Genomic DNA, 24,895 nt, shown 5'->3' with positions numbered 1-24,895 from the left:
ACCATTTTACGCTGTATAGGCATATAACGTTAAGTCTTGGGTGCAAAAAAGAAAAGGTTAATTGAACACCTGTTAACCAAATATGTCAGCATGTACCAATGGCAGGGCCCAATAGATCTACTTCCTCAACATGGTTGGCTGCACGCAAATAATACATCATTATTATTATCGCTATTATTCATCATTAATTTCTCTGATGAATTGCATCAGTGGGTCACAAATCAACCAATCTTTTTATACAGATCTCTGATATCCTGAAGATGTCATTGCAAAGATAAGAAACAAGACTTTTCTCATGGTATAGTAGTAATATTGGGTCTTTATTTTAAGCAATCTCTTGAACCACATTAATGTGTTTAGATTAGATAGGCTTTGGAAGTGAGAGGAATGCAGAGTCCCTAATGAGATTAATTTAATCAAAAAACATAGCCTTATATACAAGTGGATGGGGTGGACATGTGCAATATATGCAGGGTGAAGTAAACTGGGGACTGGGATCGGGGACATGGGAGAATGTTGGTGGCATTAGTACATGTAGCCTTTGGAGTAGGGCTGAGGGCCCATGTTGGTGGCAGCTGGTTCGGGAGGGTAAGACACCCCATCATCGAGGTGAGACAGCGGCACTGTGTCCTCCTCGTTGACATAGCGCTCAAATTCTGCCTTCAGGCTTGGACGCTGATTGTCAGGAAAAGCCAAGGATATCAGAGCCTCTGGCTCACAGACGAATTTGTAAACATAACGCTCACCTGCCACCTAAAAACAGGAAGTTTCATTTTGGTGAATGGCGTGATAAAATATTAATCAAAGCTGGTGATATAAATTATAACGTCAAAAAACAGAATAGGAAACAATAAAATAAAATGACATACCTTTTGCATAATACCCTTCTCATAATAGTAGCGCAAAGAGCGACTCAGTTTATCATAGTTCATGGCTGGACGGTTCTTCTGCATCCCCCACAGTCTTGCCACCTAGAGTGTCAAATAAAATAGACATTGCTGACCAATATATTTTAACATTTTAAGTAGCCTAACGTGTTGTTGCATGAATTACAGCTATAGAAATGCACAGCATTTTAAGTTTAACAATCAGAAAGAGCTTTTCAGCAACAGAATTTTATATATTAATGATTATTTATTGATGTGTCAAAAAGCAAAAATAAAACAATAAAACATTGGTTCTGCATATCTGTAATCAGACACTAAAAAATTATTATCACATTACAATAAGGTTGTATTTGTTAACATAAATTAATAACATCATCTGACAAGAAACTATACTTTTATAGGATTTTCCTAGGTAAATGTCCATTTTAACATACTAATACATCTGTAAATGTTACCATAAGGTAAAGCAATATGAAATAACATGAATGAACAATGAACAATAGTGTTATTATAAATTAAAGGTGCACTAATTTTTCCTCAATAAAACATTTTTCCTCCTAAAAAAAAATTAAAGTAATTTAGAAACTTGCATATGAAATCATGTCCACTCACATAAAATGAAAATACCAATCATATCAGTAACCTTATAAAAGCTGTTTTATTCTACATGTAGAGGGTCCCCTCATGTGGGCTGCCATATTAGGATCACATGACTAGCCAAATACTTCTCAATTATTCTCAATTTCACTAATGGATTAATTTAATCATGGCAGACTATGAATAGTGAATTTCTACAACGGCATCGGTAACTGAAAACTGATGTGTTTGAATGAACATCCACGCCCCTGTCAGTGTAAGTCCAAATAATAAATACTTTAAATAAATGTTGTTAAAAAAAAAAGTAAATTGTGAGTTTGTGATACCTAATGCATTTACTAATGTTAACAAATAGAACATTATTGTAAAGTGTTACCAAAGAATCTGTACCAGTTCTAAAAAGAAAATATTGATCAATATCTACAAAAAAATAAATACATAAATAAAAAACTAAAATAGCTTTATTACAACTGGTTTGCCAATGTGATCTGCTCTGCTGTTTGTACTAAAGACTGCAGTGACTTCATATGAACACAAGGGGTCACTAGTGACTGCACTATTGCTCTGAATGCGAGACGGAAGGGCGAGTCCCCACAAATGTATGCAGTTCCCTTTTATATAACCAAATTACCACGAAACTATGACCAAAAACACCACACTACAAACAGCTCAGGAATCTGAGCTTTCCTGTCAAACCAAGAGGAAATTCTTGTTTATCCTTCAACAAAACTTCAACTTGAAGTGTCTTGAGAAAACATGTCCCTCTAACTAATTTATGGGACTGCTGAATTTATTCTCTCAGAGGAACATATTGTTGTTTGTTTTTGTTTGTTTGGAAAGCTCTAAGACTTAATTGTGATAGTAAAACTTTATTTGTAATGAATGGATTCAAATGTACAGTAGAGAAACATTTATGGATGCATCTCAGCAGGAGACTCTGCTGAGTCATGCCATTTAGCCGTCTACTGACCACAGACAATAGGAGGTTAACGCTCATGCCTCGACCGCTGCATGTGTTTAGACTCTGGCAAATGGGATGTTGTAATATACTGTATGGTAATGGAGCCGTTCTCCATTTTATTTCACTATGCTGTTAAGCGGGGTAAATAATGCATGGCAGCTAATGGAAAATTGGCATTGTGTGGATGAGTTCTTAGACCCTAGGGAAGTGTGAGCTGATTGCAAGCAGATCTCTAAAACCCACTGTTTACGGTCTGTGCACTCTGTGAAAGCTGAATAAAGACTGCATAAAATTGATCTGAAAACCAAACATTCATCTCGTCCACAAAGTTCTTCTCAAATGATCAATTACTACTAATATATTCTGGATAAAATGTATATGTTGTGTCCATTGAAATTTTGCATTACCTCTTCTGGCTCAACGAGTTTGAATTCCATGCCACGGCCGGTCCAGGCAATGAAATGTGCATTGCCCGGGTCGTCGAGGAGAGCCACCAAGAACTGCCAGAGCTGCAGTGAGCCACGGCGCTGATAGGGAGCGCCTTCTCGAAACACGCCGCCCCCTTCCTGCTTTACCTCACCTAAACACAAGAAAGACATCATCCATGAATTCACCTGTAAACCATAATTACATTTCCAAAATGTCTAAATCCAAGCTAAAAACACAAAAGATATCCGTAATGCTGAATTAAGACCAGGGATTAAGGGTAGATGAGCATCAAAACAAAGGAATAAGGCTTGTGCTTGGGTTAGTCCATCACTTCCTCTCTTATCTATCATTTCCATTTAAAAGTCAAGCCTTGGTGGCAGTATGCCTATGCTTGAGCATGGGAACACTGGCAGTAACTAACACCACAGCTGACTGCTCCTACTAGGTCGGCTAGTGCAATACCCTGCAACAGTTCCAGACCTGACATTCAACTGGACTGAGAGAAACTGACAGATTTGATGCATCACAAAATCTGTGGTCATCGTCATGCGCCCTCTGAACCGGCTCAACTCAACAATACTTATGCACTAATAGAAGTGCGAATCAACACTACTGTGGCAAGCCAAATATAGTTTTATTTATGTGCAGGATATGAATTATAGATAATTATATTTTCCCTAGTTAAAATGCTAATTCTTAAATATCAGAAATAGAAGAAATTTACACTAATGTTAATTCTTCATTTAAAAAATGACATCACTTGCAGAAATACAGATTCTTGATATCAATTTGACAATTGTCAATTCAGCTCTAATGGTTGTTTACATAGTATGGGCCAAAAGTCTGAGACCCCAAGTGAAAATGCTTCTATCTTTCTAATATAAATGGAAGGAATGATGAATCCGCACTCAAAAATGGGCTAAATCTCACATCAATTTATTTATACAGAGGCCCCAACAGAGTAAAATAAATGTGCAAAAACGTACCATGTGCCGCAGCACATTACCATAAACATTCTAATATTAAGCATGTAAAATGGTTCAAACATGAAGAGTCAAGACATGTTGTTATACGTAGACATTCCAAGAAACATTGCTTTTATCCATAAATAAAAACACATTACATTATTTCCAATTGATATAAAATATATATTTTTGTGCATTGATATAGAAAGGAAATATTGTACAGCCCCATTTTTTCCAGAGGATACATTGAAATAAAAAATCCATCTACATTACCTCTGAGTCGTTCAATATTCCTTCCTCTATGGTGATGTTTAATTTGTTCAATCACTAGAATGTTCGATTCAGAAATGGAGTGATTCACCTCACTAAAATGACATGCAATTGGAGATTTGTGGTCATCTGTTCAATGATGCATGTGTTCTGATCTGTCTGTTAGTTTTGCCAACATACTGTTTGTTGCAAGGACATGAAAAGTAAATAAATCACATTTTCGGAAGCACATGTGACAAATTGTTATATGTATGACCTTTTATCGAAGTTCTCCTATGTACATTAATACACACAGTAAAGACAAGGAAAAAACAATGTCTTTACTTAAATGACAATCTGTCACATTCCATGTGGTAAAGTGGATTTAACAGAATAATCTCTAATATTTTTCACTCTATAAAGGGAAATAAAAATAACGTAGAGCATACACGATTAATCAATAATATATGGCAATGCTTTTTAATTATGTTCTTAGTTTCTTGACTATATGCTGAATACGTAGTTCAAAAACAGAAAAACATCTGGCACCAACAATCCATTCTTGAACTGGGGTTTGGTGCAACTTTGTTTGCCAAATTGCATGTTTCTAATATTAAACAGTTTTTTCTTTCTTTACACGTGATATAGTATTAAGAGGTAGACGATATATTTGATTTTACCAATTAATTGGTGCCAATAGTTGCTTTTTGGAACTATCGGTTATTGGTAAAAAAAATCTATGCTGATAAGTTTTTCATCATTTCAAAATAAGAGTTCCCAGTGTGTTTCAGGCTTGTTTATACTTAGGGTGTACTCACACTAGACAATCTGTACCATGCACGAGCACGTTTGACCCCAAAGTCCAATTCGTTTGACCAGTGTGATTGCTCAGCACTGTGGCAAGGCCTGCTTGAAGAGGAGGGCTTGGCACGGTTCAGTTGGACTCAGGTATGGTACGCATCTAGTGTGATCGCTAACCGTGGCCGCGAGCACGGAACTCAAAACATGACGTCAATGATGCGACCGTTGCATTTAACAAACGTGGCAGCAAAGGGATCACTTTGGTCTACGGCAGAGGTGCAGTGTTTACTGGAAATTTAGGTAGACATGAGTATACAGGAACAACTAGATACAACACACAAGAACTCCAAGATATTTGGTCAAATTTGCGACTATCTTCATGCTCGTGGATACCAAAGAACTGTTGAACAATGATGTGACAAGCTGAAAAAACTGTGGGTTCAGTATCTGAAGAAACAGGATGCACTCCGTAAATTTAGCAGTTCATTGGGCGAAAAGGATAAATTCCATTGGTACAATGCTGTCGACAATTAGGCATGTAAGAGAGCAGTGTGTCACCACACCCCAAATGACAACAAATAAGCCACAAAGTAAGTAACATTACAACAATGGACTCCAATGTGCCTGCGAGAGCGCTTTTCTTCCTAACAAAAAGTCAGGGACAATCGTGCTTGTTCACAGTACAAGGCTACCAGGGCTAGTGTGAGTATGCCCTTAGATGTCCCGCGTTATGCACCAAATCTTTTTTTCTAGTCATTATTGGGATTTTGGTTGAACAAATTGCATCTGGGATTTTAGTAATTTCACTCTTTCTCTTTGCCCATTATAGTAATGAAAGCATATATATTTGTATTAGTATAACAACAGAGAAAGTTGAATTGAATTTTTCTGTATTTGGTATGCAGCAGTTTTGTTTCAATAACAGCCTGCACTCGAGCTGGAATTGACTCATTAAGTTGTGCAAATCAACCTTATTATCCCAACATGATCTGAGAATGTTCAAAATGGCATCTTGTGTGATTCAATGGAAACAAGGAAATCTGTCCTTTTTTACAAATCTGCTAATTTGATAAGTGACATATTTGTTTGTTTAGTGCATCTTAAAAGTTTCTTCTGGGTTATATTGTTTCTTAGTTTCATATTTTTCAAAATTCTAAAAATGTAATTTTATTTTTCAAGTTTAATTAGATTTTAAATCCCAGATATGCAATACTTTTTCAGACATTTGGACTCCACTGTTATACATCATGTGGTTTCTGAGAAGATGCCATTACTGGTTCTTGGCAAGCCTGTATCTTAGTGATAATCTGTGATAAGGATTTGATCTCATAGTGCAAGGCAAACATGCATATAAATTATTTTATTTTTGTTTCTATTTTTATGTTGCTTATAGTCTGTAGAGACCATAGAAGACTATGCTGGTGGCATCAGCACAATGTCTGGAAATGTAAGACTCACCTTCAAATTTTTCAGGAACAACGCGGGAGTCATTTTCAAACATGTAGCCTAAAGACAGGGCAAGGGAAGTGTTAGTGCACAGCTTTGTCATGGGCCTTCGTGTCAGTGAAGGACACAAAGACAATCCATATGTGAAATAATGTGTTAATGCATCAAAGGGATAATTCACCCAAAAATGAACATTCTCTGATCATTTACTCACCCTTATGACATCCCAAATGTGTATTACTTTCTTTTTCTGCAGATTTTCAGAAGGATATCATATCTATAGCTCTGTAGGTTCATACAATGCAAGTGAATCGTGACCAGACCCTTGAAGCTCCAAAAATCACATAATTATAAGAATAGAAATATTCTTCTAAAAATTGTTATGTTCTGCAGAAGAAAGTTAATCATACACATCTGGGATGGCCTGAGGGTGTCTAATTTTTGGATGAACTATCCCTTTAATGGCAGGCATTAGTAGTAACATATCCTCAAGCTACAATACAAGTACCTGGAGATATTTTGCACTGGAATTTATGATACCATATGGGATATGGTAAACATGGAGTCTTGATGTGTGTTATTATTGTGTTTCTGTGAATCATGGGACTCTATTTCTATATCTAATGGTTCATTACAGAGATCATCTAACATCTGAAAATACCCAAAATTGTGTGGCAAATGCAGAAAATGGAGAGAATGGTTATTTTTCTTCACTCCAGGAAAAATACCCATCTTTTCCAGTAGTAATATTTACCCTGGAATTATTTAAGCAAAGGAGAAACGAATGTCCATGCCAACATTAACACAGACCCTCTGGTTTGGTTAGCCAATGACCGCACAGTACTGACCGATCCTGATGTGTTTGAGTGTGTGAGAAATACACTCTAGAATTATACTAGTTGAACAAACCATGTCCTGAGACTAGATCTTTGTTGGTGTGTATCTTACCTTCACTACTGTGCTGTGGGTTCTGGTAGCCCTCGTTGTGATGGTACATGGAAGGGCAACCAGGCACATCTGTGGAGTAAACATAAACATTACTCTTAGTGATGAATGAATGCAAATTATTTTCTAATCTTTATCAATGTGTCCGCTCTGTGAAAAAACAATCAGTGCTAGCCCTTTTGTGGCACTATTTCTGTAGGGTGTGAGACTGGTGCATCTGCAGATATGATAACCTTTTCCACTGTGTGCAGCAGGACAAAAGAAGCATTTGACATAAAAGTAATTTGTCATAATATCGCCTGTCTGCAGTTATATTTTTAGGCAGTAAAGAGCGCTGGATGTTAAACAGTCAAACAGCACTGCAGGAAGATAGAGCACAACTCCAAATCCAGAGTAAACTTTCTTTCGTACCACTCTTCTGTCTCTAATGTGCTTTATTGGCATGACAAAGAAACTGTACTTTTGTTTTGTCCAATTGTTGGCAATGTAGTTGTGTACAATGAGAAATTGTGCAATGTCAAACAAAGCAAATTTACATGCAAATGTAGGGCACTTTGATTTCTGTTTTGCGGAAAACGCGGACAGAATCATGGAATCCAATCGTAAAAACGGAATAATCTATAAAACGTGGAATGTCTCAAAATTGTAAATATTTGAATGAAATTTATCAACTGAAAATTGTGATATGTTCAAGTTTGATGATAAAACCACAAAAGACTAAAGTTCTGTTTTATTCCTCCTGACTGCCAGAGACGGTGCTATAGTAGGGGATAATCGCAGCACCAGCCAGATAAGTTGAAAACATATACCAATGAAGTCACGTAGTGATGTAAGCCAAGTTGAGGGACGTATGAACCACTGCAGCTCAGCACCCACCTCTTTCGCTTTCTTGATTAGGTCATAGAGCATTTTCAACATCAATCGCCAGTGCAGTGAACATTTGTCCTCCCAAGCTGTGATGATACAGTTTTGCATTGAATTGTTTTGGATTATTTTTGTTCTATTTGACTGGGTTGGAGTTTTAATTTTTTTTCCCTCATACGAAGTTCATATTTATACCTCGGTGTCACTGTGCCTCGCGGTTCTAACTGAGGGTGTCATCAGCACTATTGGGCTAGTTATTTTCATTAGCCCATATTTTTTTTTATTGCAGGTGATCCTTATTGTTTTTACATGTTTTTGCATATCGTCGTTTACACACTGTCAAGTTTACGAGCCGTTGGATTGGAGCCAATGATTTTTTGGGATAGATACTCCTCAGACTGTGACTTTTTTTTTATTGGTTTGGGAAAACTTTATCATGGCTTGGTCGGTATGTTTATTTCTCATATTTATTTGTCACTTTACCTCACTGTTCAATCCGGGGGCATGTCATATGTGCTATTGGGTTAGTTATTGAGCTATTTGTCTCTAAATCTCTCTCTTGCTCTCGCTCTCCTTCCATATGTACTGTATATATAAGAAATGGTTAGTTTGTGAGGTGGAGCAGTGATTCATGTCTGGAGAATGCAGTGGCTGAGGCCGTGATAAGAGGTCACCAGAGAAAAGTGTTCTCGATCCAGAGGGACTGGATCACTGTTTTACACAGGCAGCTCAAATTAATGTTACGGTTGACTGAGATCTCAGAATGTAAGCAATGGAGGGTCAAACATGTTCACATTCATTCCAAAATGTTACCATGTGTGTAGAAACACCTGCAAACGACACCTTCAAAAACATAAAATGGCATAGCATATAAATAAGTTTCAGTAAATTCCCACACCATATTCCTTTTTTATGTTTGCAAGAACATAGTGGGGGTTCAAAATAGTTTTAGACCACATTGAAAATATATGATTCAAAATCTAACTCAAACCTGGAAATAAATAAAAATAAATGATAAATAAATTAGGCCACTAATCCAATAAGCAAACTTGTAACATTTACCTTAGTAACTTTTTTTTAACAAAAAGGATAGATTTCCTTGTTTCCATTGAAGCTAACAATATGCTCTTTGGATCATTCTCAAATCATGCTGGGATAACATAGATAATCAAGATTTGCACAAAGTTATGGAGTCCATGCTAGCTCGAATGCATGCGGCCATTACAGCAAAATGAGAACATACCAAATACTAACTCAAATACTTAATTCATTTACACCCTGTTTCAGGTCTCTGTTTTTTGTTCTGTAGCAGAGCGGAAGCCACTGGCCTGGGCAGGGATTAATCTACTGATAACGTGCCGTACTAACAGGGGCTTCACTTCAGATAGGGCAGTTTATACACACAGAAACATCCTTTTGTTCCAGGCTATTTCCTCCAAAGTTTCTGCACGTATGAATCTGACCTCTAAAAAGTATCAAGCTTTCTGAAGGCATTTGTACCAATATAACTAGAACACAAAAAGTAAAGAACACAAAATCCAGAAAAGTCATGCTGTCTTTTAGAATTAGTTTCTGTTTCATGACTGTTAACTCTTTTTTTTTTTTTTTTTTATGGTAATCTATGTTCATTAGTTCACAGTTTGTAGTCCTTTACAGAGCACTGAGCAGGACCTACGCAGAGTGTTGTGTTTCGACACTGTGTCAGTCACTGAGCTGAGTGGGAGGAGGTGAGCTTGTCCGGGTTGTGAGTTTATGGCCCGAGCCCCCCGGCTATAACACCATGCCCCACCCTCCAATACAACTTCCTTATCACACACCTCCCTCCCCTCCTTCCCCGCTTGACCAAGCCAGTGCACGAGCTCGGGTTACCGAGGCTATGCTCATTTTTCCATTATGAGTTCATCTGCCTGCAGAAAAGGAAGCCGCTGCTGCAACCCTACACCCGTGAGCACTCCACTGGGGATTCTAGTCTTTCCAGTGCCCTCCATTTTCTCAATGAAATTCCTATGCCTCTCTCCCTCGCAAAGAACAGACAGACGGGGAGGGCTGAAATAGTGAGGAGACCAGAGTGAGAAGTACAGAAAACAATTGAGATCTTCGCAGTGTCAGTGGGTGTGGAAGCGGAGAACCTCCAAAGTTCGTTTGAACTGCACAGAGAGGGCGAGAGTGTAAAGTAGAGAGTGAGAATTAGGGCCCGTTCAGACCGAATGCATTTTTCCATCCACTGTTTTTCCAATTGTTTTTCTATATAAATGTGCTAGACTGACGCCTTTAACTGGTGCACCTCATATAGCAGTTCTTTTTTCTTCAGCATCTCGTGCAAGAGTGGCACATACACATACACTTCATTTGTTGTGCAGTGTCTACCTTTTCTAGCGCGAGGACACATTCGGTCTGAACAGCACCTAAAATATTTTGTACCTTTCAACAACAAATTATGGGTAAGTTAAGGGCTGTTCACACAGGACGCATACTTGCATTCTGTCTGCACCATTTTTTAATTGTTTGTACACATGTACACATGTATTAGATGGACATCTTTGGCCTGTGAATCTCATCTTGATGTTTTGTTAGCAGCATTAAGATGTAATGCAAAGTTTAAAGTAGTTTAACTTTGAAAAATGAATATCGAGACCCCTGTGTTTTGTTTCAATTCGTTGCACTCCATCTTCCTTCTTTTAAACACAAGAATTGCCCCAAACTAATTTCTTTCGGTCTCTCTTCTAATAAAACATACATGTACAATATACTTCTATATGATATAGATCTAATAGCAAATCAGTTAGAACAGACAGAAGGGTAGGAGTGAAGGAGAACTGGAGTGGGGAAACCAAAGTACACAAATACTGTTGAGAGATTTTCAAAGTGTAGTGGAGAAGAACAAAGTCCTTTAAAAGATAAGAGAGAAAGAGACTTTTTGTACATTTTACCCACCAATTTACTGTTTACATTGCTAGTCTAAACCACAGGCTTTGTCTCATGAACAGAGAGAATAGAAGAGAAGAGAAGACACCATTTCAAAGCTTCTTGCATGGCTCAGATTTCGACACGAACAGGACTCTGCCCTATAGGATCATGGTCCTTTAACTGTTCTTCCAGTGAATTATTTAAGAGTCACTCTTATCCACAGCATAGTTAGGGCCTTATGAAATGCATTTTATTTTTTGCAAATTCGGTTTTATTTTTTCTGAATTTGTGTTTTATAGTTTAATCATTAACAAAACTCATGATTCAAATAATTAAAATTATTTTCATCAAATAAAAAACACAACAATTAGTTTTTAAAACATCATTACATTGTTTTTATCAAATGAAGAGCTTCTATACAGATCATCACAGCACAAATCAAAACACAATATTGGATTTATTTATTTATTTTGTCAAATACCGAGCATCACAGCTTTAATGTAAGAATTAAAATTGTATTCAGTATCTCAGCATTATTGCTTGTGATATATTGCTTAAAGATAATAATATTATTATTATTTATTACTACTTTGAATATTGCATTTAACTACACAGCAGTACTATATTTCTGTCGCAATTTCTTTTATTTCACGTGTCTATTTAAATTGAGCTTTTATTTTGGCACAATTTGATGCAATTTGAGTTTGTATGTTTTTGACGACCGCTTTACACCACCGGATAAGCAGTTCACTGTATGGCTTAAATATGCATATTAAACCGCAAAAGGCTGTGATGTAATTATTTAAATATACTGTATAGTCTGCCTGTGCTGCACACTTTAATCTTAATGCGCACTCTGCTGTCTCTAATCTATTGCAAACAATGAGCATACGTGATGTTTATGATGAGGATTTATCAGTGTATGAGCAGCGAGATTCACACATTCACACTGTATATTTATTTAATTAAATCTCAGCCTTTTGTGGTTTAATCATCGCACTAGGACATATCATGATTATAATTTCATTAATTGAGCATTAATACTGACATTTTATCACTCATGTGTTAAATTTCATTACATTCATTTAAAAGTTAATTTCCATTTTTATGACTGGATTCCACGATTCCATCCGTGTTTTCCATATCGCCTTCCATATTGAATTTACAATCAATATCAACATGCTAACTTTAAACTTTACTGGAATTCTCTGTGAGTTGGATGGAGTGCTATTTGTTTGTTGCACGTTACATGTAGAGAATTCAAAATCCGTCACTTATGATCTCTATTAGGATGGTGCCTTAGAAGGTAGCTGTGTAGCCACTACGTTTTGAAACAGAGCCTGACTCACCAGGTTCATAATTGTAGTCAGTGGGTTCCTGTTTGACCATCAAAAGGGCAGGAGGAAACCTCTGAGGCTGTGGCCCAACCATGTGGGCTGCCCGGTCATATAGAGGGTCCAGATACTCCTGCTTGAAGTTCTGCTGAGGAGGATAAGGCAAGCAGGTGTCAGAGTGCTGCCGATTGTAGCCGCCACCTCCACCCCCATTGGTATGGGCAGGATGCATGGGTTGCATTGTCTGGCCTTGTGAACCAAATGGTAGACACATATCTGTCGAGCCAGAAGGGAACCTGGAACTGGGGTAAAAATTAAAGGATGAAGCCTTCATCATCACAAAAACACTTTTAATGCAAGGATTCTTTACATGTTCTCTTCTAACAGAACATGAACATATATACCGATCAGCCACAACATTAAAACTACCTGCCTAATTTTGTGTAGGTCCCCCTCATGCTGACAAAACAGAGCCAGCTAGCATCTCAGAATAGCATTCTGTTGTCTTTGTTGACCTCTCTCATCAACCAGGCATTTCTGTCAACAGAACTGCCGCTCACTGGTTGTTTTTTCTTTTTGCCACCATTCTGAGTAAATTCTAGAGACTGTTGTGTGTGAATTTCCCTGGGAGATCAGCAGTTACAGAAATACTCAACTCATCCCATCTGGCACCAACAATCATCCATGTGATTATCTAATCAGACAATCATGTGGCAGTAGTGCAGTGCATAAAACCATTCAGATACCGGTCAGGAGATTCAGTTGATGTTCACATCAACCATCAGAATGGGGAAAATGTGATCTCAGTGATTTCGACTGTGGCATGATTGTTGGTGCCAGATGGGCTGGTTTCTATATTTCTGTAACTGCTGATCTCCTGAGATTTTCACACACAACAGTCTCTATAATTTACTCAGAATGGTGCCAAAAACAAAAAACATCTAGTAAGAGGCAGTTCTGCAGATGGAAATGCATTGTTGATGAGAGAGGTCAACAGAGAATGGCCGACGGCTTCAAACTGACAAAGTCTAGCGTAACTCAGATAACAGCTCTGTACAAATGTGGTGAGAAGAATAGCATCTCAAAATGCTATACAGAGATGCGGGTTGGCGCTGTTTTGGTGGCACAATACACAATATTAGGCTGGTGGTTTTAATGTTGTGGTTGATCAGTGTATATACTGTGTGTATAATATAGATCTATTAGAACATTGCATAGAAAATCATTTCTTAATCCTTATAGTGTAAGACTACAAATGCAACACATTTTGGGTGGCTACTTTATCTAATTCACTAGCTTATTAATAGAGTGCTCAATGACCTGAACTGGGTATGCCAAATAAGTGACCTCCAGGATCAGGATTGAGAAACACTCATATGAGTAACTAATGGAAAAATTAATTAGTGTGTTGGTGGCGTTACCTAGGGTTCATGGGATAGCTGTGGCAGGCGTGGGACTGGCTGACTGAGGAAGGATTCATGTACCCTGACTCCGGCCGAGTGCCAACTGTTGGTTTTGGGGAGTAATGCTGCATAGGAGACATGGGAGTCCCTGGGCAAGAGCTCTTAGATCCTGCTGCTGCTGCCGTTTCTCCCACAGCGGTTCTCTTCTGCTTGTAGGCACTGCAGGGCACACATACACTATCGAAGTCAACAACGCATCTCTTTCCAGTAATAAATCATGTTTGCACCATCAGAGTGTGTTTAGAGGAGGCTAGCACCAATATGTTGCTGGCCTTGTTTTGACTGACCTGGCGTAAAGGCACTGCTCTCCATTGGGGTAGCTGAAGCTCTGCTTGTGGCTGCAGGAATGACTGGGGTCTGAGCCGGGACTCTGGGGCTCTTTCTTGATCTTCACAGGCGGGCTATGGAATGCCACTGCTGCAATACAGAGAGAAACAGGTACATTAAACACATTCCAGCTAATTCATATGCTCAAGAAATGAAATAGTGGCAAATAATTTTGACTATACAACAAGTTCTTGACAAATTTAAACAAGAGTTCTAAGAGAAAAGATACACATTTGTGCATTCCAATTACTTTATAAGGGCTTGGTTTATCCTTAGCCATAGTGATGGCAGTAGAACATGCAAACATACAATCATACTCACACACCCACACAAGCATTTTAGCCAATCTTTAGCTTCTCACCTAGATTTAACTCTGCCATAGTTGACATGGTAAAATGTATTATGTTCCCTGCACTCAACTTCAAAGTACATCATAAACAATTAGATGCATAAACATTCACTAGCGTAAAATAGTGCTGTTTGAGTACACAACGACCATGCCAAGTTTTGTGCACAGTTCTGTTCCTGTGCCACTGAGAGATTTCCTTCTCAATTACACAATACTATGGTAAGCCACTTAAAATTCACTTAAAATCAGGGTCCAAAATGAACTTTTTGCCACCAGCCAACTGTGGCTGAATTGAGAAAATTTGCAGGCCAAAAACATTTCTTAACAACCAGGAAACAATATTTTGCATAATCTTTTAAATAAAAAAAACTAGCTATTTTTTCCATGTACATTTATGACAGCAAAGGTCATTGTGTCAGTAGCAACAATACAAGACCTCTTGCTAGCCTCCATATATTTTATTCCTCTTATTTTTATTTTGGTGGACCACTGCAAGAAATATTCCACCTACATGTCCTCAAAAAGAGTTATGGAGAAAAAAAAAAGTTTAGGCATCCTAGATGCTTTGATAAAATGTCATCAGGTACCATTTCGTATATTTTTTTGTGTCTTTGAAAAGAATCGCTCATATCACTACTTACATGAAGGGCAAACTTGTTCATACAATTGACATAAACCCTGTTATGTTGCAGTTTCTAATAAAGTTACTGGCCAACTGGCTAGTAACACCATTTTATCACTCACCAGGGCCAAATTTTGCTGTTGTTAATTTTTCAAACGAATTCTATTAATCAGTTCATTAATCTATCAATCAGTGTTCGGTAAATTACTTAAAAATAGTAATCCACTACAAATTTCTGATTATTTCTCTAAAATTGTAATCCAATTACTTTACAAATCTAGTAATGTGATTACTTTTTCAATTAAATAATCAGTAATCACTTTTCCACTCAACAAATTCAACAATGTTTGTTTTTTTCTTGTTCATTGTTACACACAAGTCTCACTTAGCATCTCACAATTTTCTTTCATGACTGTTACAGGGACATAATTTATGTAGAATTCATAAATTAACATATTAGAAATAAGCATAACCCTATAATGTATTTAAACGCAATTAAATTAATTGAAAGTCAGTAACTAAAATCTGAAGAATTTAAAATACAATTCATTACCCTACATTTTTTTTTTTTTACTAAAACTACAGTAAATTACAGTAATTAATTTTTTGTAATTGGATTACATCCAAGATTGACCACGTTTATATGCACTTCCTGATTAACATTTTTTATTAATTCACATAGACAAAGCAAAACAAATATACACAGAATCAACATTTCCCTCCCACTATTACCCCTCCCAATCACCAACCCAACACTCAACAACATTCCTGTGGTCACACATGATTATAGACACACACACACACACACAAAAAACAAAAGAAAATTATATATATATATATATATATATATACACATACATACATACACATATACACACACACATATATACAGTATATAAATAAATAAATAATCACACATTTAAAACTAAACTTCTCTCTCCACTGCCCCTCCCCAAGAGACCTCCAAAAATGCCAAATAGCTGGCCCATTTCCCATCAAACGAATCCGAATTCCCTAGCCTTCAAAATGACGCTTCTTCAAAAGCCGCCAACCTCCCTATCTCCATGCACCATTCATGAAATGAGGGCGCTCCATCTGAATTCCATCCCCTTAAAACAATTTGTCCACCAATCATAGCACTAGTTAGGACCTAATTTTTTATGTGTTTATCCCTTATATTGATGACCATCGCCTAAAATACAGAGTCTGGGGCAAAATTAAATCTGAGTGCCCAATACTCCACACATAAAACTTAAGAACCTGCAACCAAAATTCTTGGATCTTAACACACCACCAAAAAACTTGGCTTGTCTTTATCTTCTGATTGGCATCGCCAGCTGGTGGGTGTGTCTTTAAGACCAAGCCTATTAAATCTAGAGGCGATCCAATAGAATCGATGTAAAATCTTCAAATGCATAAGGCACACCCTTGCATCTCTGGATGCAAACTTGACGTTTTTTTAGAATCGAAACCCACACTCCCTCCTCCAATACCAAGGTAAGATCTTTCTCCCATAATCTCTTGAGAGAAGTTGAAGCCCCGTCCTCCAGACTCTGAATACAAAATTAGGGAGGGGCTCTCTCAGGTGGAAGTGACCAATGAGCCAAATGTCTGAGACCGAATGCTTAACAATAAAACAAAATCTTGGGTAGACCTAGCCCACCTTTGTCAGTCGGCCTATGCAACTTATTGGACTTTGCTATGCTATCAAATTACTTAAAATAAGAGAGGGGGACATCTATAGGGAGAGACTGTAGCATGTACTTGAATTTTGGAATACAAATAATTTTTATAACATTAACCTTCCCAATCATAGATAAATGTATTGAAGCCCACCTGCCCACATCACTCCATAAAATTTTATTAAAGGGTCAAAATTAACTAACTAAATCACACAAATTTGCTGGGAATAAAATGCCCAATACTTAATACCCTGTATTTGACAATGGAAGGCACACGGCTGAAAGCCATTACTGGGCAGTATGCTGTCAGAGTCAAAGCTTCGGATTTAGACCAATTAAATCTGTATCCCGAGAACTTAGAAAATGAATGAATAATAATTCTGTGGAAGCAAGGCATAGATCTAGTAGGGTTGGAGACGAATAATAAAATATAATTTGCATAAAGCAAAAGCTTATGCGCCACACTTCACACCAGCCATCAGTTTAGGAAGTTCTAATGGTTCCACAAAGTTTCAAATATCCTCATCAGTAGACGAAGACATGGAACTATAGAGATCAAGATAGAATTCTTTAAAAGCATTATTAAAATAAATGGCTGAGGTAAATATTTCACCACCAGCATATTTCACTGAGGGAATGGTAGAAAAAGACATCCTCTCTCTTTTATATATCTAGCCAGAGGTTTATCTGCCTTGTCCCCCGTATGACTGTTTCGCCCTGAATAGCAAAAACTACACCTTCCGCGACAAAACTTTATTATATCTGCATTTCGATTGGGTCAATTTTCTGATGCCATCAGATGCCATTCGGTGCTTCAGCTCTCCCTTGGCACTTTTGATATTCCCTTCCAACTCAAGTTCTTGTGCTTTGGATTTTTTGGTGACTGAGGCATACTGTATGATTCAGACCCTAAGAACCGCCTTAAGTGTCTCCCAAGCTACACCTACAAAGAATACTGAGGACCAGTTGGTCTCCATATAAACACTGATTTCAGCCTTTAACATTTGTTGGAATTCAGGATTTTTCAAAAGGGGTACTAAAGCGCCAACTATATGATTTCCTTTTTTCCATATGTGGCAACACCTCTAAACTCACCAGGGTGTGATCTGAGACTAAAATGTTTCAAATTGAGCAAATCAACAACAGATGATGGGACTTAGATATAATAATAAAAAAAAAAAAAAAAAAAAACTTATGGACTTAATAAATCTTATGGACTGATGAAAAAAATTATAGTCCCTACCAGATGGGTTCAAAAGTCTCCAAACATCTGGAAGACCAAGACTTTTTACACATCCTGTGAAGCATCAATGTTGCTCTAGGGGACTTGCACACTTTTGCTTCAATATGTTCACTATGATGACATTTTGACATTATAGAAAAAATTTATTGTGTGTCAAAAACAAAATGATAAAGACCACATTCCAACATTAGTGCAACAATCAAACCCCAAACTTCCCCCCAAACCAAACAAACAGAAAAAAGAAAAACGTGCGCATAAACCCCACATACGACAGCGCCAACTGACGTCCATCCCTCTAAACTCAAACAGTCCATGTACACCCCATGAGAGCCCCCACGACAACTCTGCCATCGGATTGTTCAAGTCCGGTATTTCTATTAAAATTTTGTGAGACAGAATTACACAACAAAAGATAATCTATAAAACAAACTCCAGACATTCATTAGGCGGAATAAACGGAAAGAACGTGTAGATTCATCCACATATCTGTCCCGACAGTGTGTTCCTCAACAAAACAAACTCCAGCAGCTAGGCAGAACCAGCACAAATAGAAACTAAAAAAGGCGCTCAGTTTCTTTGGACAGTCAAGTGAATAATTCAGTGAGTCGGTCCACTCGGCTGCAACATGAGTACCACAAAATAACAAACTCACTTCATTGACTTTTTGAAGGAAATCGTATGCTGGGGAAAAGTGAATGTTTTCCGGCCATGCTTAGCATCTATTCTCAATTTGGCCTGGAACATCAATGCAAAAGCGACCTTCCAATCGATCACCCTTCTATTTTGTTGAATTCGCAAAGTCTGAGAACAAGACAATATTTTGGTTCGATCCAAGAAAGTCTTCCTTTACTCCTCGCCTCACGTAGCATGAGATCTTTATACGGATGATCGAATTTGTCCAGAACTGGGCCCGTCTCCCTCAGCGGATCGCCAAGCAGGAACCCTGTGAGCTCGCTCGATTTCCAGCTTATGGCTTGTTGTGCCTAGCAGACTTGGACAGAGCCCATCCATTAATTTCACCATATCCCAACCCTCTTCGTTATTCCGCTGGCTACTGTTCTCCAAGTCCTCCAACTTCTCCCAGACACACTCCAAATCCACCTTAGTTGCTAGCAGATTAGCAGATAATTCCCTCTCCGACGTCTCCAGATAGGCAGCCAAGGCAGCAATGACCTTTGTCAGCATTGCCGACATGTTCAACATTTCTCGCCGAATTTCCCGCACTTCCCCGACCAAATTGAGTCCCGGGTTCGGAGCCTGCTGCTCGAGGATGTCAACTTGACCAAAGAAGTGTTTTTTAATGTCTCCAGAGCTCGAGGATTTTGAATTCTTTGACATATTGTCCTCCTAGAGCAGTTATGGAATAGAGTGTATCGAATCTCACCAGTTTATAAAATTAATAGTGTCAAAACCGTAGTCATAGGAAATCATAGGATGGAGCCCAACAACAAGTCAACAAAGCAGAAAGAATTCAACATTTCTGGGAGTACAGTGGGATAAGCACATACTGTACACTATAAACTACAAACATTTATTCAAACCAATATAAAATATTGACCGTCCTTCAGGTTCGCGGATATGTGCTCATACATTGGGGGAATCCTGCAGTTTTAAGTAAGAGGGAAACCCCACTTTTGAAGTGTAATTTTGCTGCAGGTTGCGATAGATAGTTAAGAAAATAAACACAGCAACAACTCTGTAACATCTGGAAATAAAGCAATGTAACAGGGAATAAAAAAGTGAAGTATTCCTGGGATATCATGCTTATTTACACAAGCATTGCGGGGAAATTAAATTGCTGAAGAAAAAGCTGCTTACGCATGTACAAGGGAGTAAAGTGTATGCCGCTTATACTGCGCATGTAAACCGGAACGCTACTTTCTAGCAATGCTTTCTAGAAATAAGCCGCTTTTTGGTGTCCATGTAAACATAGTCACTGTTAATCACTATTGAAAGAGGGAACTAAAACTTTTAGTAACATTTATTTGCAGGAAGATTCAAAGAATGTGAATAAATTAGTATGCCTTTATAAACACAACAGCAGCTGGTAATTTAGATAAGAATTTTTAAGTTCCTTCAGTTTCAACAGGCCAGCTTTTAGAGGAGATTTTTGCATTTGGCTAAGGAGTAGCAAAGGAGCCACCCAGCTTGCGTGGGGTCTGGGTCTGAGCTGCAGTGCTGTTTATTATTGGAGGGGAGCAGCCTGGCTCAAAGACTGCACGGTACAGGATGTTTTTCTGGGCCGCTCAGGGTAAACAGCAGCAGCTGTGCTCTCCCAGCTGAGCAGCAGCTCTGTGTTTATGGCTGTTTATGTGATGATTGTCGTGGGCGCAGACCTGACAGAACAGGCAATGCTGAAACACGAGCCCAGATAATTACACATTTCATTCACAAAAACAAGAAAAAAAAGGAGAGGATGGCTTTCTTGTACTGTGGCACTACATCACAATGTCTTGCCATCTCAAAGGCAATTCTCAAACAATAAAGAGAGACCAAGTCAGGAAAAACCCAGGCAAGAGCTGCTCCCTATATGCATATTTCGCAGTCTGCATAGGGCACAACTCCCTAGGAGGGCACCAGAAACTTCACTGACTGCCCTTCCTCACACATTATAAGTTATGCAAGGGTCCGATACAGTCCACAACACATGCGATAGAAATGGCTCTTTATTAGTATGTGTAGAGTAAAGTGTCTTTGGACAATTAGAGATTTTTCGTTTAAATCTATAAATTCAAAAGATTGGTATCTGACATACAGATTTTTAATGAATCATTACCCATAAATGACTGAAAATGTCTGTGAAAAGTCATTGAAATTCATTGGTCAAAAGTTCTGGGAACCCTGCGTTTTTCTTTTCTTAAGTCTGCTGGACAGAGTGTTGGCATTGTCTTCTATTCAGTCCATGAACACATGCAAACATGGAAAAAATAGAATCACTGTAGAAAATAAAATCAAATTAAATAAATGAATCCTTCTCTAAATACACTTAACATGGAATTTAACATCAAATAAATTATTTCTACCATGAATAGGGGGACACCTTGGGAACATGTAACATTATCAAGACACATCCGGCTGTCGTTAAATCTCCCTGAGTTTATAGACTGATGGCAGCCAAGTAAACAGAGATGTGACAATGAAGGAACCTCTTGTTCTCTTTATTTGGTGTAATTTACCTAAAGCACACTGTTTCTGCTTTCTCTCTTTACAATTCATGTGAAAGTTACATCACTTTTCCCCAAAACCCCTCATGTTTCCTAGAAATAATTTCCTGAGGAAAAAAAAAGTGGGTTGGGGTTTGTTATGATCCTAAATATGGAATGTAACATTTCCGTTTAGATATACTTAGTTCTGGTCCTGTTAAGTCCATAAGCAATGATAAAGAAAAAGTCTTTGAACTTACCAGAGTGCTTACCAATTGAATGGCTAATAATGAAAGAGGAATTCTATATAAATATGTTTTTACTTAAATCTAATTTAGGTTTTACTGGAAAGACTATGTAATCCACGCCTACTCTATTTTCTGCAATAGCTCATCATCAAAGAGTTTACATCTGCAGTATCAAATACAAAGCGGGATGATTTGAGTATTATTTTTTTTTTTTTTAAATGCATCCCTATGAACTACAGCAGGAGAGATTAAAGGGTTAGTTCACCCAAAAATGAAAATTATCTAATAATTTACTCACCATCATGCCATCAAAGATATGTATGAATTTCGTTCTTCTATAGAACAAAAATAAAGATTTTTTGAAGAATATCTCAGCTCTGTTGGTCCATACAATGCAAGTGAATAGTGATAAGTCCTTTGAAGCTCCAAAAAGCAGATAAAGGCAGCATAAAAGTAATCCGTCTGACTCCAATGGTTAAATTAATATCTTCAGAAGAAATACAAGTATGGTGAGAAACAGATAAATATGTCATTTTTTACTATAAAACTCTATTTTCACATTCTGAAAGTGTTAGTGAAAGTGGAGATTTATAGTTAAAAAAGGATTGAAGTATTGATCTGTTTCTCACCCAATGTGATTGCATTGCTTCAGAAGACATATATTAAATCCCTGGAGTTATATTGATTACCTTTATTCTGCCTTTGTGATTTTTGGAGCTTGAACGGTATGGTCACCATTCACTTGCATTGTATGGACCAACAGAGCTGAAATATTATTCTAAAAATCTTTGTTTCATGTTATCTCACATCCTGAAGAGGTAGAACCTTTCATATAATGGTTCTGTAATCATGCACATACACGCAAATTCATGCATTTCTGTTGAAACTGGATCTAGGTGGTGCAGGGAGACCCAGTTCATATTTAAACTTTTAAGTTTGTGCAACTTGTGTGTTCACACCATCCAACGCAGCATCCACGCTCAACTCACCATGTGCCCCACTGAGAACTAACCACATTATTATGACCAAGAGGAGGTTACCCCATGTGACTCTACCCTCCCTAGCAACTGGGCCAATTTGGTTGCTTAGGAGACCTGGCTGGAGTCACTCAGTATGGTGCCTACCAAAATTTAAATCACTTCCACTCAGTGGCCAAACCTGGAAGTATTGTTGAATATATGGGTATGTGTGACATTTCACACATGAAAGTGAATGTTTCCGGGTGAAATGCCACCATAGTATTGCCAAAAGATAGTTATATTTTAAGTTGTCAATGATATAAAACAGTCTACTTGATGCATATTTTATTAACTCTACCCCCTAACCCTAAACATCAGTGGAGTAGAAATTAATTTTTTTTTGTTAAAATGCAGCCTCTAAATAACATTTATCATTAATTATGTGAATGTGATTACTTCCTGGTTCCCACTGGACCAGAACCTGTGTCTCAGAGGTTTCCTATGCAACATGTTATCAGTGGTGCCACAAGAAAAGGTAAACACATTTGAATTGATGCAAAAATGTGTAACGGGGAACGTTTCAGTCTTTGTCAGGGAACGTAAACTTTCGGAAGCAACATGTTGATTTCCTGAGTGATCATGTTATCAGTATTATTGTTTGATAAATATTCTCTGAATACTAATTTCATAGGTAAGCCCTATATATGTATTGTAAATATTGGTTCTTAAATCCGCATAAAGATGAGTTTGGACTGAGTTTACACCGAGGTTTTAAAACATTCGGTCAGCACAAAAAGTGACATTTTGTCCAATCTGGCTATCAGCCTAACATTTGTTTGACACCTCTGGTTTCAATGCTTGTCCAAAACAAATCTGCCACATTCGTTTATAAACATAGATTTTAAGCATCCTCTCCTTACTTTTAAGTGCTGATTTTAACATTCACACCTCCCTTCAAGCTACAGCTAAGTGTGAAAAACCAGTAGCATTGTGCTTAAATGACAAGAGTGTCTCCATTCAGGATGGGCTTATTGAGACAGGCAGGGCTAGAGGTGGGAACTGGACTTTACATATGTAAATAGCATGAGTCAGTGAAGAGGATAAGGGTTGAAAGGTGATGGTCATGGTTGAGTGCTTTAGGAAGTTGGGGATCATTATGGAGGGCCATTCAGTCAACTACCACCACAAACAAATCTCAGGACCTCCAAAAGAAGATCCACCAGCTGTGACAGATGGAGGTATGGTGCCTCAACAGAGAGCTCTGATGTCTTGTACTTCAACACAATCAGTGGGAAATTAAAAATTAGTAAATTCATTTTCAAAAAAATTAATTTGTTACTGTAGAAATATAAAGTCATTTGGCAGCATTTTGAAAAAGTCAGATATCAGTCAGACAATTTTCCATTAGAACTGGCACTGTTGATTAAAGGAGCAGTTAACCCCAAAATGAAAATTCTGTCATAATTTAGTAACGCGTATGTCTTTTGAACCCTGTATTACTTCATTTATTCTGTAGAACACAAAACAAGTTACTGATTGCAGAATATCCAAGCTGATCTTTTCTATACAATGAAAGTGAATGCTGACCACAGCTATAGGCAAGATTCTCAGTGAACAATAACTTAAATTTCAGTCCGTTCCTCACGCAAGGCTTTTATATGGCTTTAGATTATGTGCAATACAATGTACGAGTCATATAGATTATTTTTATGTGCTTTTGTCATATGGGTTTAGAACAACATGTAAATGACAGAATTTTAATTTATGGGTGAACTACCCTTTAAAAGGAATATTCCAGGTTCCACAAGTTAAAGCTCAATCAACAACATTTTTGGCATAATATTGATTAAATGTATATCATGATATATGCAAGTTTTCTGGAAAAATCAATAAAAATTGGTTGATACATTGAATAACCAAATTGTAATGCCTATTTTTGAAACTCTAGTCAGTGAATTAAGTACTATAGAAATGAAAACTACGTCCTCCTTATTCTAAACAAGAGAAACAATGTCAAAGTAAATAAATCAAAATCAAATTTTTTTTTTTAAATCAACCTTACCAAAATGCTAAATATAGCATTGTCAAATTTTAGTTTAAAATGTTGTTGACCAATATTATTATTATAAACTTTGCTCAAGAAACTTAATATATCCAATGAACATTAACACTTCTTGAAGAAAACAAATATCACTTCTTGCTAAATAAATGACAGTTAATGCAGAGTTCATCTTTTGGCTTTTATTATATTCTTTTGTGTGCTTCATTTGAGGTGGTAAAATATTTTGGTATGTTTGTATTACGAGTGACTATCATCATGCGAAACAGTTTTCAGATTACATTGTTCTGCTCTCTACGCCATGTTGCACCTGTTTTAATATCAAGTTCTTCTTAATTTTCTTGAACTGTTTGGGAGTTGTCCCATTCTGTGGAGATTTCTTTCTCCAATAGAAGTTTTCCTGGGACAAAAATGA

The 24,895-nt window shown here is 37.4% G+C and overlaps 1 protein-coding gene across 2 annotated transcripts in view; it reads right to left on the bottom strand.

Annotated features, from left to right (window-relative positions):
• Positions 1-295: 295 nt before the first annotated feature.
• The window catches only part of LOC127626725 (ETS translocation variant 4-like), a 41,684-nt gene continuing 17,084 nt past the window's right edge, over positions 296-24,895 (bottom strand). The window contains exons 5-12 of one of the 2 annotated variants that reach the window (XM_052102697.1): positions 14,136-14,265; positions 13,807-14,007; positions 12,401-12,687; positions 7,284-7,352; positions 6,348-6,395; positions 2,853-3,025; positions 870-971; positions 297-753 (exon numbers count right to left, since the gene is read on the bottom strand). In XM_052102697.1, the coding sequence (XP_051958657.1) occupies positions 526-753; positions 870-971; positions 2,853-3,025; positions 6,348-6,395; positions 7,284-7,352; positions 12,401-12,687; positions 13,807-14,007; positions 14,136-14,265 (1,238 nt within the window). In that variant the 3' untranslated portion in view covers positions 297-525. Of the gene's footprint in view, positions 754-869; positions 972-2,852; positions 3,026-6,347; positions 6,396-7,283; positions 7,353-12,400; positions 12,688-13,806; positions 14,008-14,135; positions 14,266-24,895 lie in introns of both variants that reach the window. The other variant, XM_052102698.1, reaches the window with a different exon arrangement.

The sequence above is a fragment of the Xyrauchen texanus genome, chromosome 33, assembly GCF_025860055.1.
Source record: "Xyrauchen texanus isolate HMW12.3.18 chromosome 33, RBS_HiC_50CHRs, whole genome shotgun sequence".
Lineage (NCBI taxonomy): Eukaryota > Metazoa > Chordata > Actinopteri > Cypriniformes > Catostomidae > Xyrauchen > Xyrauchen texanus.
The sequence above is the reverse complement of the archived record's forward strand: the minus strand, read 5'-3'. Positions and strand labels throughout refer to the sequence as shown.